General features: G+C 43.4%; 1 protein-coding gene across 1 annotated transcript in view; it reads left to right on the top strand.

Moving 5' to 3' along the window:
• The window catches only part of GALNT12 (polypeptide N-acetylgalactosaminyltransferase 12), a gene marked incomplete at both ends in the record, with an annotated part of 45,648 nt that extends 39,351 nt beyond the window's left edge, over nucleotides 1-6,297 (top strand). Inside the window, 2 exons of the mRNA XM_084279752.1 lie at nucleotides 3,359-3,514; nucleotides 6,160-6,297. Coding sequence (XP_084135878.1) covers nucleotides 3,359-3,514; nucleotides 6,160-6,297 — 294 coding nt within the window. The remainder of the gene's footprint in view (nucleotides 1-3,358; nucleotides 3,515-6,159) is intronic.
• Between the last annotated feature and the right edge of the window lie 7,706 nt (nucleotides 6,298-14,003).

The following is a 14,003-nucleotide window of genomic DNA, read 5'->3' as shown; positions in this document are numbered from 1 at the left end:
GTTCATTATAGCAAGAAGGTGAGACTCCAGCTGCAGTGACAGGAGCTGAGTGCCTATAGAAGAGAGCCAGGAAAACAAAACACCAGCTATTTGGTGCTGGCACTGCTGATGTTTTGTGGAAGTATCTGCCCCAGCAGATGAGAATTAAAGGCTTTGAAATCCAACACCAATAAAGCCCATTGCCCTTCTTGGTATGGCTGGGAAGCAGTACAGAGGGCACCAATATGTGATGGCAGGAAGCCAACCTGATGTGGTAAGAGGATGAGAAACCTCTGAGCATCCTGCTTTGTCTGACAGTTCTCTCCCCTGCCCCCCAGTATTCTCATTTGCAGCTGATAGATTTAAGGCAGATAGGGAGAGGTGAACAAAGAGCTGAGCAAAAGCCTTTGGGCTTTCTGTGAAAGGGTATCAGACCTCATAACCCTGCTGTGGGTTCTACCCATCAAGTGCAGACTTGATCCTGTGCGCAGGAGAGTGGTACCCAAGCACAGAGAGAGATGAGAGTGCGTTTCAAGGTCCGGTAAGCCAAAATCTGCCTCTGTCCCTTGTACCACAGAGCAGTGATGCAGCTGGGGTAAATCCTGTCGATTGCCTCAAAAGTGGTAGACACCAGGTAAAAGGCCTCATCAAGGTTCCCAGCAGCACTCGAGGGAACCTGCTGGCTGAAGAGATTGATCTCATGTATTACTGGAGCTTGAAAAAGCCCAAAGCCTGAATTATTTATTCTGTTTGAAGCAGTATAGGGTAAAGAACTGCATAGTGCTCACTGGGCAAGGAGGCAGGAGAGCTTGGTTGCTATTACTATAACCCAGATCATTAATGCTATCCAGAAAGTCATGGAATCACAGAGCAGCAGAGGTTGGAAGGGACCTCTGGAGATCATCCAGTCCAACCCCGCTGCTAAAGCAGGATCACCTACAGCAAGTTGCACAGGATTGTATCCAGTCAGGTTTTAAATATCTCCAGAGGAGGAGATTACACAGCCCTTTTGGGTAGCCTGTGCCAGTGCTCTGCTACCCGCACAGTGAGGAAGCTTTTCCTCATACTCAGGTGGAACTTCCCATGTTAAAAGTAACCATTTTACTTGCTCTTCTCCTCCAAAAGGAGGGAAGATTTAGATTAGATATTAGGGGGAGGTTTTTTACAGAGAGAGTGGTAAGGTGCTGGAACAGGCTGCCCAGAGAGGTGGTGGCTGCCCCATCCCTGGAGGTGTTCAAGGCCAGGTTGGATGGGGTCCTGGGCAACCTTGTGTGGATCCAGGCCTGGAGGTTGGTGGCCCTGCCTGTGGCAGGGGGGTTGGAACTCTATGATCTTTGGACTCCCTTCCAACCCAGACCATTCTGTGATTCTGTGAAAATCTGGTGCAAATCCTTGAGAGGCCCTTCAGGAAAGATGTCAGTAGTAAGGAGTGCTCTGACTAGTAGCTGCTCCATCTACTCTTGATGCATCTGGTACAATCAGCAGTTTGCAGGTTTCCACTGATACTGAATATGAATTGCTAAAAATAGTTGTTATATATTATAAATCCAGTAATGAGCAAGGCTCTAAATGTGACCTTGTAGAAGTGGCAGCTGTAAAAAAAACCTGTCCATCCAGACAGAAGCGAGCAGGAGTGAAGCTTTTTTGTTATTCACAAGTCGTAGGCTTAAAATGTGTTCACTGTGGGGCCCAAAGTAGCAGCCTTTCTGTGCACCATCACATACTGACCCTGGGAACTAAAGCCTGGAAGCCAGGGAATAGCCCCTGCCTGTTAGAATTAAAAAAAAAAAAAAAAAAAAGGCCAAATATTATCACAGCTGACTTTTATGATGAGCATTTCCAAGATAAAGCAAATGTCATAGAGGCAGTGCAGCCTCTGCGTCATAGGAGCTGGTTCTATCAATTGGTTTCAAGGGGAAATCGGTCTCCTCTGAGTAGATTTCAACCTTGAAGTTGCTTTCTTGAAACACTCACTCCCCTTTGTGGCATTGCAAGTGAATGATGGCCAGCAGGTCAGTTCTAGGGGGAACCAGGGAGGTCACTTGCATCGCTGTCCGAAAAAAAGCAGTCAAGCTCCACAAGCTGATGCAGGGGACAGCGTTGGTCTGTGTTTGGCAGCAACATCCACCTTGGCAGAGAAATTCCTGAGTTTGATAAGAGGGGAGGGGGCAGAGGACATTCCATGAAACAACTGCCGTCAGTGTAAGTCTAGATCAGAGCTCTTACACACAGACCGGGATGACATCAGACTTTGTCATCACACGGTCCTGTTTACATTGGAACTCCGCTTCCAGTTTTTCTTTCAAGGTTAATTAGCCTTGGTGGTTGTTAAGGATGGTTTTGTGGTAGGTTGAAGTGTATGAACCATTTTGGAATAGGTACAGCCCCCTTCGCAAAGCCGTACAGTCTCTTTCTCTGTGGGTGAAGCAAAACAAAGGATGGTTCCTTCTCTCCTGCATCCATTTATTGCTTTCCACTAATGCAGCCATGCTACTGGTAACAAGCAGTTTTCTGATGTGTATAAAACTCTAATCTACTGGGTATAATCTAAATAAGATCTAAACACACATCCGTGCACTATAGTCATCTAAATTATTTACAAGCATGCTAAATACAAACAACTCTCAAACTCTGCCGCTCTTTAATGCAGTCCAGAAACTGGCAAGTGTCCATGATAAATATAAAAATTTTAAGGAAGTCTTCAGCCATAATTGCTGCAAAAGCCAAGATGTTTTACAGCACGTTCAGAACACCTCTGTAGAATATTGTACGACAAGCAAAGCCAGTAAATTGTCTTTTATTAAAGTTCTGTTCCTGCATAAAAGCAGCTGTAGCTGGTTTGCTCCAAATAATATCTTAAAACGCTCATAAAATAAAATGCTCATCACCATGCATCCTGAGCACTTTGTAACTGGAAATGAACCTTGACCAAACTGCATTTGAACTATGCAGCGAGCAGCTCCTTAATTAAAACTAACATTGTTTTGTGGCAACTGAATTAAGAAGGCATAATGTCAGGCTATAAACTGGTTTCTGCCCTATTTTTAAGGGTGATCTAGAATGTGAAAGTAGTGTATTAGAGTCAAATGTTCTTCAATACTGGAATGTCTGTCTTCCAGGGCATTTATTCAGCATTTCATACATTTTAAGCACTACCAGAGTAAAGCAGTGATGTGGTGACATTGATTTTCTGTAAAATAGTAAGCAAACAGCAGCAGTTAAGGCTCCTTGAATGTTTTCGGTGGAATTTCTCATCACAATAGCAACTTTAATATGTCAGCTAAATCACAGTATCTTAGTATACCCTTCTCCTTATAAATACTTCCTTCTGCGCATAGGAACTGACTGTTGTCCTTTGTTTCTTCCCTTGGCTTTGTAGTTCTTCGAGTACACATCCCATAATGAAATACGTTACAACACCCGACAGCCGGAAGTCTGTGCAGCAGTTGATCCGGGGTCCGACTACTTGACAATGTACTTGTGTCACGAAAACGTCCACGATATTCCTGACAACCAGAAGTTTGTTCTCAGAGAGGTAAGTGTGCCTCATTGGGTTTGGGTTTGGTTTGGATAGCAGGAGAAGAGTTGAGGTTTCTTTCTTTCTGTCCCACTGCCTACACATCGTGCTGGCCACAACACTGGCACAGATCTCTGGGACAAACCTGCTATCTTGGCTCTTAATGTCTGAACCAAGAACCACAGTAGCAGCAGCGCAGGTGAAGAGTGTGCCAGTCATAAGGAATAGGAAGATGAGAGGAAGGAAAGACCCTTTTGTAACTTCAGAGGAGTTGGGGAAGATGGCAGACCTCTCTTGGCCCATCTTGTAGACACCACATTGGTTTCTTGGACACCACTTCTAGTGCTTTCTGTGGGCTGCTCAGTTACCTCTCATGTCTTACCCTTGCTGTTGTCTTCTGAGAACTATGTTGCTTCCATATACCCCTTACCCAGCCAGTCTCACGCTGGCCTACTTCTGCCCTCATTTCCTTGACTTCTTTTATTTCCCAGTACTTACGCCACCATATATCCCGTATCCTGCCTGTGAAGTATCAACTTCACATATCACTGTTACTTTACACTCTTCTCTGCTTTTGAGCAGCTGCTTCTCCTCTGTGAACCAGCTGCTTTTGAGCAGCTGCTTCTCCTCTGTGAACCATCTCTCTTGACCCTCCCTGTAAGCACCAGAGGTGCTCCCTGAGCTTTTCTGCAGTCATGTGCAATTGTGTTATTTGATGCACCATCTAATAATACCTTCTGGTCTACTCCTCTCTCCGCATGGGACACATCTTTTCAGCTGTGGGGGACTTGGCAGATCTGTACCTCCCTTCTTTGACCCTAATGCCTGCTCCCAAAGGGGAGAAATACTGGGAAGTATGGAGTATATTAATAAGCGTGACGTGATCTTAGAAAACCTTGTGTTTAGTAGTTTTTAATCTCTGAAGGAGCTCCTGGGTGCTTGAGAGAAAATAAATTGGAAGAAAAATGATGGCCTTGGTCAGGTTCTGGAGTGTTATTATTTGGCTAAGGAAAAAGGTCACATAATATATCAAAGTGGTATATTTACATAATGTGTCTGTATAATGCATCTAAACTTTACAGGCTCCGTGGTTGACAAATTTCATGCTTAGATACTACCTCCATGATAGGTGGCAGAGTAAATTCTAAAGAAAAACATGAAAACTACCGTCCATCCACTAAATCTAGTCTGGACCAAAGCTCACGGTGATATTACGGCATAAACCAAAATATTTTAAAAGGCTGACTTTATAAACAATGTTTTATTTTTAATGCTGGCTTTTAACAGTGTTTGTCAAGGTCATGTTCATTAATCCCCAAGATGACACATATGAGATGAATCTTCAGTCACTTCTGGAAATAACTGAGAAAACACAGTTTTGGCTTATATCTGTGTTCCTGCCCATTAACTTTTAAAACCATTCCTGAAGTTTCAGATGCCAAATCCTTTCTCACTCATGATCAGCTTGTGCCTGTGTGTGATTTGAATGTATTCCTCTGCTCCGATTCCTCTTCTATTGCATTAAATCCAAATCACCAGACCCTGCTTTTCAAGGCGAGTGGTGGGTGAGGTGTCAGTACCAGGTTCCTCTTCCTTTGTGCGGAGAAGTGTTAGAGGCTGGGGAAGCTGCCCTCATAGATGTAGCGTAATCAAAAGATTTGAACAGCCTTGTCAGCAGCCTGGCAAGAATGAAGTTCTTACGGGCACCAAGTCAAAAATGAGCGAGGCGGATATTGATTAGTCCCCTCAAAAATCTGAATTATCACAGATGGAAGCAGGGAAGTCATTCAGCAGCTAAGTCTGTCAGCAAGCCCGTGAGCAAGTGCGCATCCGTGGCTGTGGCTCGAGGCGCCAATTAATGAGACACTCCTGATGAGGGAAAAGCTGGTTTTCAGAGGAGTGAGGCTTATGCTCTGAAACAAGGTGTTGACATACTTCTTTTGAGGCCATCAGAGGCTTTGGAAATGGTTACGTGTGGGAAAGTCACCTGGGCTATAGGAAAGGTCTCAGAGCAGGGCAGATCTCCAGCAAGCTACGTGAACTAGAGGTGAAATGTTCCTGGAGAGTCCCATGACAGGAGGTCCTGAGACCTCAAAATATGTTCTCAGGGAATCTGTCAGACCTCACACTGCTTGCTGAGACAGCTGTGCTGCCCTCCAGCAAAGCAAGCTAACCCCCCCCCGCCCGGCATCTGCAGGCAAGGGGCACGCTTAATTAGTTTGCCTTTTCTACTAAAAATACACTCTGTAAAGAAAGAGGGGAAAAAAAATTGCTATAAATATATGCAACATCTACCCTTACCTAGCAATATTTAAATTTTACTTGCAAGATATGCAGTAAATTGGTGAATTTGGGTAGCACCTGTACTGGGCTTTGTTTTTCTCTGCCCATACTCTAGTTCAGCAATGAAAGCGAATGAGTTAGCGCATCCTTTACAGGCGCCAGTCACTCAAAAGCAGCGCTGATCTAAGTTTAAAAGGAGAGTCTTTTGATAAAGTTTCAGAAATCATCAAGTCAGGCATTTTGGCCTCTCTGCATGGCCCAGTGAGAAGGATACGTCTGATATTTATTTGTTATGTGTCTCTTCTGATGCTTTTAAAACACCATGATACGCCTGTGATTTTTAAGACCTGAAAGCAAACGTTATTTCTGTCTCTTTGCAGGACGGTACTTTGTTTCACCTGCACACCCAGAAGTGTGTACAAGCAGAGTCAAACGCTTACAACGGTAACCCAGCACCGTTACTACGACCGTGTACCAACTCGGACTACCAAAAATGGTTCTTCAAAGAAAGGAGTTGATCCAGGTGTCATCTAGGATATAGCTGAATGTGAAAATGTTCTCTTTCTAGTCGGCAGTTACTCAGCCTTTAGAAAAATCACAGAAGTGATTTATTTTTGTATGGAAAGGACTGTAATTAGTTTACAAGCCTTGGATTTTGTTTTCAGGAGCGTTAAAAGGCACTAAGCGTCGAGAGCTACGTAAAGTGATGTGGTTACATCATGCCACAGACCCTGCTCCTCTCTTCTCTCTATTTGGCAGCTACATAACTGCCTCTGAAGTGTCTTAGGTTCTTTTCACAGTGACAATACATTTTTTTGAATCTACTGTGTGAAAGTAAGGCAGTCAAAATAATTGCACTAATGTTATCTACCAGTAACTTAAAAAAGTTTATTTTTCTACTAAAACTTTTTGCAGTTGGGCCTTTTTAGCAGCTAGTGGTTAATAATTCTTCTTGTCTTTTAAATATCAAGAAGGCAAACGTAGGCTGGATTCTGCCCTAAGTGGCTGCCACAAAACCCTCACTGAAGACAGTGTGGATTTGCACATGAGGGCAGAGTAGGCCTGCATGGTTTTGCACAAATAACAATCTAAATGCATACAGATTGCACATGCTTGTCAATACTATACATCAAATTTTGGGATGATTTTAGATGCTGATGGCACTTGACGAGTTTCTAATCACGCTTAAGTCTGGTTTGGGAGTAAAACGGGGATTTTCTTATCTATCTTAAAGAAATAAGGCGACAATATTGAAAGATGATGCTCTGGGAAAAGCTATTTAGATTCACCTGGACCTAGCTATGCATCCGTGTCCCAGACTGCACAACTTACTTTAAAATTATGTGACAGGCATAAAACTTGCAAGACCAGACCCAGCAATAATTCTTTTGGCAAATTTTAAAATTACAGTTTGAGAAAATGAAGAAATTATCTCTTTCACTAAACTGTGAATGTTTACATGGTTTGTATAAAAATGGTTGTATAAACAAAGCCAGTTTTGCAAATAATTGACATGATATGCGGCTGATATTAAGGCAAAAGAGAATTGTCTCTCAGATATGGCTTCCACTTTGTCTGGGAACTCCTTTTCTGGTAAGTTGTTCATGTCAGCACACACAGTCCCGTAGAAAAGGCAGGGTTTAATCTGCACCCAGACAGGATATTTTCCACTGGGGTGTGTGGAATCTGCCTTACCCAATCAGACAAGCAGTGTGTATAGCAGCGTGTTTGGTCACTGACCATCAGCATTGCAATGTTGATTGAAAGGCTTTCACCTCCTAAGGGAAACTTCTTTCTGTATCAGCTGGAGGTATGCTGCTGTGTAGAAGTATGAAGAGGTTGAAACCTCTTTTCCTGAGAAGCCTTGGCATCTGCTTCATTTTGGTTTGGATTTCTACCATTATTTGCCTTTGTTCACGTTGTCTATGGGAAACATGCAGCCCTTCCGTTGAGTCCTCATAAGCCCGTCTCATTGTGGCGCATCTATTTATATGATTAGGGTGTGGGGGGAGGGTTTTTTTCCTTAGGCAGTGCATATGTAGGTTCTTCCAAGGGCTTTCTAAACCCATATAGATCAGATGTTTTTGTGAGCACCTTTGAAGTTTTGTCTCTGTGGGCTGGACTGATGAAATTAATGTTAGAATTAATAAAATATTTTGTGATTGAGTGGAGCAGGAACTGTCTTTACAACTTTGACTTCTTTTCTTATGGTCACTGGTTTTATTTTAAGCCTTTTGCTGTTCTCCTCCTCAGCTCTGATCCCTGCAGCACTTGGGAGAAGACACCTTCCCTTTTCCCTAGCAGCAGTGGTGTACACTTTGTGGAGCCATAAATCAAAACTGGGTGACTGCATGAGAGAACTGTGAGAGCAACACAGGCTTTTCTGTTAATTTCAGCTTTGCCACCTTGACTGTTGATTTAATTACATTAGTAAATTAATGAGAGCCCCGCAACAACAGTTGTAGACAAAATTCACATTGACTTCTAGAGTCAGTGAGGTTTGCTGGGTTTTGGGACTTCATGATTTCATCACCAGGTTGTGGTATGCTAGTGGAACTTGGCAATTGGAAATTACTTTCCACGTCTTCCCACTCTGCACTTGTTTAGAGGGAAGTATTGATGTCTTGGGCTTCTACTTGGTCTTCTACATGCAGCTGAGCTGTTTTCTTACATACCAGCAAACCTGCTAGCCTGGGTTGAGTATTTGCCAGGCAAATGTACTTATGTTGAGTTCAGAAGTAGACACTGAATGTAGCAACGGCATCAGCTTGTCCCCCCTACATTGGCCTTTTAGTCCATCTACTTACCATTTTTCTCCTTGATATCCTTTTCTTCTCAGCTCATTGTAATTGTACTAATATCTGGCTTCAGGTTTGGAGGGTGAAGGACTCCATCAAGTGTCTGAGTCACAATACCCATCTTCAGACATCCTTTTGTGTGAGGTCAGGGCTACCTGCTGGGAGGTAGACTGTGGACACTGAGTTTCTCCTCAGCATAGAAAGGGGCTGGATGCCTCACAGAAATGGAAAATATGGAAGGACTTTGTCACAAATTGATACATCTGCTTGTAGCATCCTAGGATTCTCTTTAAAAAAAGAGAGGAATGCTTCCAACGTAGTCCAAATCAAGAGCCAGTAGGTGTCGTGTGTCCCCCCCTTTCTTAGTATTCATCTTTGTTTCATACTTAGAGAGGTGTGTCTCTTCCCTTTTGCCACCAACCATGTGAAGCACCCATAAAGGCTATAGCTTGTGACTCAAACTTCTCAATAACCTTAGATAAAAATAATGGGATACTGGCAGTGCAGGCTGGGGAAGCTCAAAGGTTCTACTTCCATTTTGTGCCACCGCTTTGTTCTAAACAAGGATGACATTTTTGAAATACAGAGACTGACTGAACAAATTGTCCTAAAATATTGTCTCAGCACACAGTATGCTGTATACAATCCTGTGATGGAGATGAAGAACTCTGTCTTCCAAATGGATTTTATTCCTTCCTCATCATCTAGCTGTGAATACAACCCCTCCTGTGTTTACTACCCCCTTTTTTTTAGGCATTATACTGGTTCCTTCCCCCTTGTTGTTTGGATGTCCCTGGGTATGGGGCATATTTGCCATGGTTGTGGCAGAAAAGACCAAGCTGGGAGAAGTTCTTCATGAAACTAAACTGTACAAAGTCTTTTTCCCAATTTCCCATATGCACCTTGTGAGGACAGTAATATGCAAGGGGTTTAACCTTTAATAAATTTAATAAATACAACCTGATGGTAAAATCTTTGAAATGAGAATTTGGGGTTATAAGTACTGATTGAACTTGCTGGTTTTTTGGAAATTAAAAAAAAAAAGTAATTAAAAAGTTTCTATTTAAAAATGCTTAATTCTTAGTCTTTGTATTCCTTTATAAAAAAAAAATTGCAATCCAGATTGCAACCTGGTGGCTAATTCTTTGTTGTATTTCTTTGAATTCATCAGGTAACTTTTTTGCTGGGTTTTTTTTTGTATTTTTTTCTTTTATTCTTCCACCGTTCTCCTTTCATTTAAATATTGTGGGTCTTTGACATGGGGTAGAACTTACTGAATTTTCATTTCAACAGAAGACAGTATATGAACCTTACTTCTAAGAAATAAACCACTAAAACCTCTGGATGAGCAGACTTGACCAAGCCATTATATGATGGAGGACTTTTAGAGCCTGCACAAGCACCCAGGAACAGCAGCCATCGTTGTGTACGCATCAGTCAGCGTGCATTGGAAACAGTGCAATACTGCACTGTTGAAATGACAACTCCAACCTGTGTTCAATTTTTTCTTGTATTTATAGGGAGTGGTAAGATTTACTGGAAGGAGAAATGCACGTTGGTTGGTAGCACCGGGACTGATGGGGCCGTGCCCCTGTTTTCTGTGTATGAAACACGGGCGGTCACAGGGTAGTACAAAATCTGATGTTCCTTTAATGGCATTTGGCTGTTCTAAAGCCTTTAGACTGGGAGATTAACTTGAAGTTGAGCTTTGTTCTGATACCCCGATACAAAGACTTCACAGTCAATATGCCTAGAGAGCCTATAGGGTGGGGATCACACAGTTGTGGACATACACGCTCCCAGCTGTGGGGTCTTCTGGTGGCGTTTGAGGATGCTGTAAAGGCTCATAACAAAGGCATGATTTTGCCTGTGCTAGCAAATTAGCTGAGGTAGGTGGGAAAGTCCTTGGGAGGGAGGGAAGAGAGGGGTAGCAGAGCTCCCCCCTGTTCTGTCCGGGTGTAAGCAGCACCAGCAATCACTGTGCTTCACCTGGAGCACTGCGGTATTCTTCCCCTTCATGTTTACAGAGGAAAAACAATTAGGTACGTATGGGCAGTACTAGAATTACTGTGCCTCCATCAACAGTTTTCAATCTTTTTTTTCACTTCAATCCATTACTCACTGACATTTATATGAATAGACAAAGCCTGTTTAGACCAGGCCTAGTCAGCGAGACTGTCAGGAATGACGTGGCTCTAGATGACATACATTTCGAGGCTTCCAGGGTTTCCAAAGGAGGTTGGAGACAAAAAAAGGGCAGGACCTTGTCAGTGAATTCTCCTAACTCCAAAAGCAAGAAGAAAGAAGGTGGAAGGTGCAGGAAGCGAGTTTCTGGCCTGATAGGTAGTGTGACATTTTTCATGCAGCATCAGGCCATCTCCCAGAGTGGGAGAGGACTTGCAGTGGATACAATTTCTTTCTTGGTGGTAAGGGGAAAAAAAAATCAGTTTTCTGGGTTTCTTGAACTTACCTGTGCTCTGAAGGTATTCGACTTGCAGCTGAAGAAATAGTGGTCAAGGGGGTCATACCAGTACAGATGCTTAGGCCTGACATTAGGTGCGAATTCGTGAATTAGATACCCCGTGATGAGCAAGCATCAAGCCTATATAAAGAATAAATCTGCTAACTGTGCATATGGTATGAGAAGGCTTAGTAACAACAGAGAAGTCAGAAATGATCGTCAGCAGGAAGACACTCGACGTCATTGTTCTTACTGAAACATAGCTGAAGGGCTTCACGTGATTGAAACGCTGAAGTGACGGACTAACATGATGGGAAGAAACTGACTTTCCATTTTTCAGGCAAAGAACAGGATTTACAACTCGTGTGAGTGGCTATTTTAGCCAACATGGAGCAAACAGATTGAGAGGGTGCCTGGTGTAGACCACCCAATAAGAATACAAAGCCTTTTTGCATAACAGGTGCAGGATGCATGCTACTTCAGAGGGTTTCATTCCAGGGGATGCGCTTTGCTGATTTCATGGTACAAAACATCCTGGGGGTTTCTCAGGGGGAAAAAAAAAAGGAGGGAGGCTGTGCCTGGCACCATCTTGAATGAGCTGTTTGGTGCGATTCTCCTCTCCCTGAAGTGAGCTGGGCATCCCTTACACATAAACAAAGGACATACCTCTGAAGGGAGGAATTCTCAGTGCTGAGAACTGGAAGGAAGCAGGGTTTACAAAGTATCACCTACGTGTATACATCATGCTGACATCTCTGTGAATAGCATGGATGTTTTTGATAGTCATGCAAATGAAATATTATAAAATGTCAGAAATAAAGTTCTTTGTTGAATCTAAATTTAGCCTTCGTGCATCTATTACACAATTGCCTTTAATTACATGATTTTCTTGCATTATGTTCCCTGGCTGGTTTTTGTTTGGGGTTTTTTTTGTTGGGTTTTTTTTTTTGGTTGTGGGGGTTTTGTTTTGGTTTTTTTGGGTTTGCTTTTTTTTTTTTTTTTTTTTTTTACAAAAGAAACTGTCTTTTTCATGCCTCGCTGAGTATACAGGAAGGATTTTGAGAGGCTTACTTTGCCTAATCCTCATTGTTCGATATCTGGCCTTATTTACTTCCCAATAGTAAATCCCTCTTCTGAAAAATAAAGGTTATTTTCTTTGCTTTTTTTCCTCCTTTTTTTTTTTTTTTCTTTTCATGAAGCTTGAACATTAGAGTCTCTTAGTGCTTCCGAAGTATTTATTACTCTATCTTCACAGTCTGACCATGAAGGAAGAACACCCCTGTTTTACTGACAGGAAATGCAGTGGCAAAAAAGGTGAAGGTCAGAAGAACCACATCATTAAACGCTCTAATTTAAAGTGTCATTTTTTGCTTGGTTTAAATGATAGCCAGCGCCTCTCCAGGCTCCTGCAGTTCAGACAGAAGAGCTGGGATTCACTTGACCAAAGGTGGTCACCTTCAAACCAGAATCGTACACATGGATGCACTGTATATCCTGGGGTTCCTGTTATGCACAGAACGATGTATTTTATTTGTTTGTTTGTTTGTTTGTTTGTTTATTTAAAGGACCTCCTGCCAAGCACCCCAAAAAATGAAGAAGGTATCTGATTTCCTCTGAAAAGCCTATCTGAGGTTTCTGGGCAAACAAGGGCAAATCTTGCCTCCCTGCTCCCTGGCTTTTGGAACAGTTCTTGTGCCCCACGACATATGTTAGCTCAGTCAACGTGGCACCTCCCAGGTGTGTGTCTCTGACCTATGTCCCCAGCATGAGAGTGCCTGGTGCAGCGTGCGGGTACCAGCGGCGGCCAGGCTCTGCCTCCTGTGTGAGGGCAAACCTCGGGCTTTACGCTGAACGGACCCAAGCGGTAACTCTTTCCCACCTGTGTTTGGGGAGGAGCGAGCAGATGCATCCCATTCTTAAAATAACAAGGGGACATTGCTCTGCTGCATCAGTAGCAAAGAAGGGCATCAGGCAGTTGCTAATAGTATTCGGGGGGTTAGTTCTGTTGTACCTCGTAACTTGGATGCAGGCTTTCTCACAGAAAACTTGAGTTCTCAAAAACTGGGGAATTGCTTTTAAAAACTAATAATAATAATAATTAAAACAAGCTCGGAAAGCTGATGACATTCCAGAGGTGGTGTGTCTGTGCATTAATGTAGCACCACTACTGTGAAATGATAACCCAAGTAGCTGCAGTCCTTGTGGACAAGAACCGGGGGAAATCACTGAGTGGTGCGGGACAGGCGCAGTGAAGAATGACGTGCTGTGGAACGGACCCTGACAAGCCTGGTATGTGCTGCAGATCAGGCTGAGAGTGGGGAAACATCACTTAGCCTGTGAAATTCCAATTAAAAATGACGTTGTATGAAATCAATATGGCACCGATCCCTCTTGGCATCTGAGGGAGATCTGTTCCTGGTGTCACGATAATCAGCTTTCCGGAGGGAAAAAACGTTACCGGTAGCTTTGCAGGTGACAAAAAACCTGCTGGACAGGTCGCCTGTACAGATAAGGCGCGTAGTTTGAGCCTAATGCAAGGTCTGACGCAGGGATCTGAAAGCAGGTCATGCTTTTTTGGGTGGAACGGACCCAAAATGCAGGGTATCCCACAAAGAGGACAACAAACTGGCTGTTTTTTTTTCTATAGGGATTAGTTCTCCCCACCTGCATGGTCCTTGGAAGCGGCTGGCGCTGAGGAAGCTGCCGAGGTGGCTGCTGGTGGCCCAGCGCCGACAGGTCACAGAGTGGGGAGGCCGCACTCGCATGCAGAGCGGAAAAGGGAGAGGTGCCTTGGAAACGCCTCTGGGAATGATTCCTGAGGCGAGGGAAAAGTCGGCCAGGTTATTTTATGGAAGTAAAACGTGGTGATTAATGTCTTCGCCCGTGTGCATGGGAGAAGATCGCTACGTGCCCTTAAGCTGATTAAAGGTGTGATGAGAACATGCGGTTGGGAGCTGGGATAAGA

The sequence above is a fragment of the Gallinula chloropus genome (genome assembly GCF_964237585.1).
Source record: "Gallinula chloropus genome assembly, chromosome: 2".
NCBI classification, from domain to species: domain Eukaryota; kingdom Metazoa; phylum Chordata; class Aves; order Gruiformes; family Rallidae; genus Gallinula; species Gallinula chloropus.
Note: the sequence above shows the minus strand (reverse complement) of the source record. Positions and strands in the feature narration are given on the sequence as shown.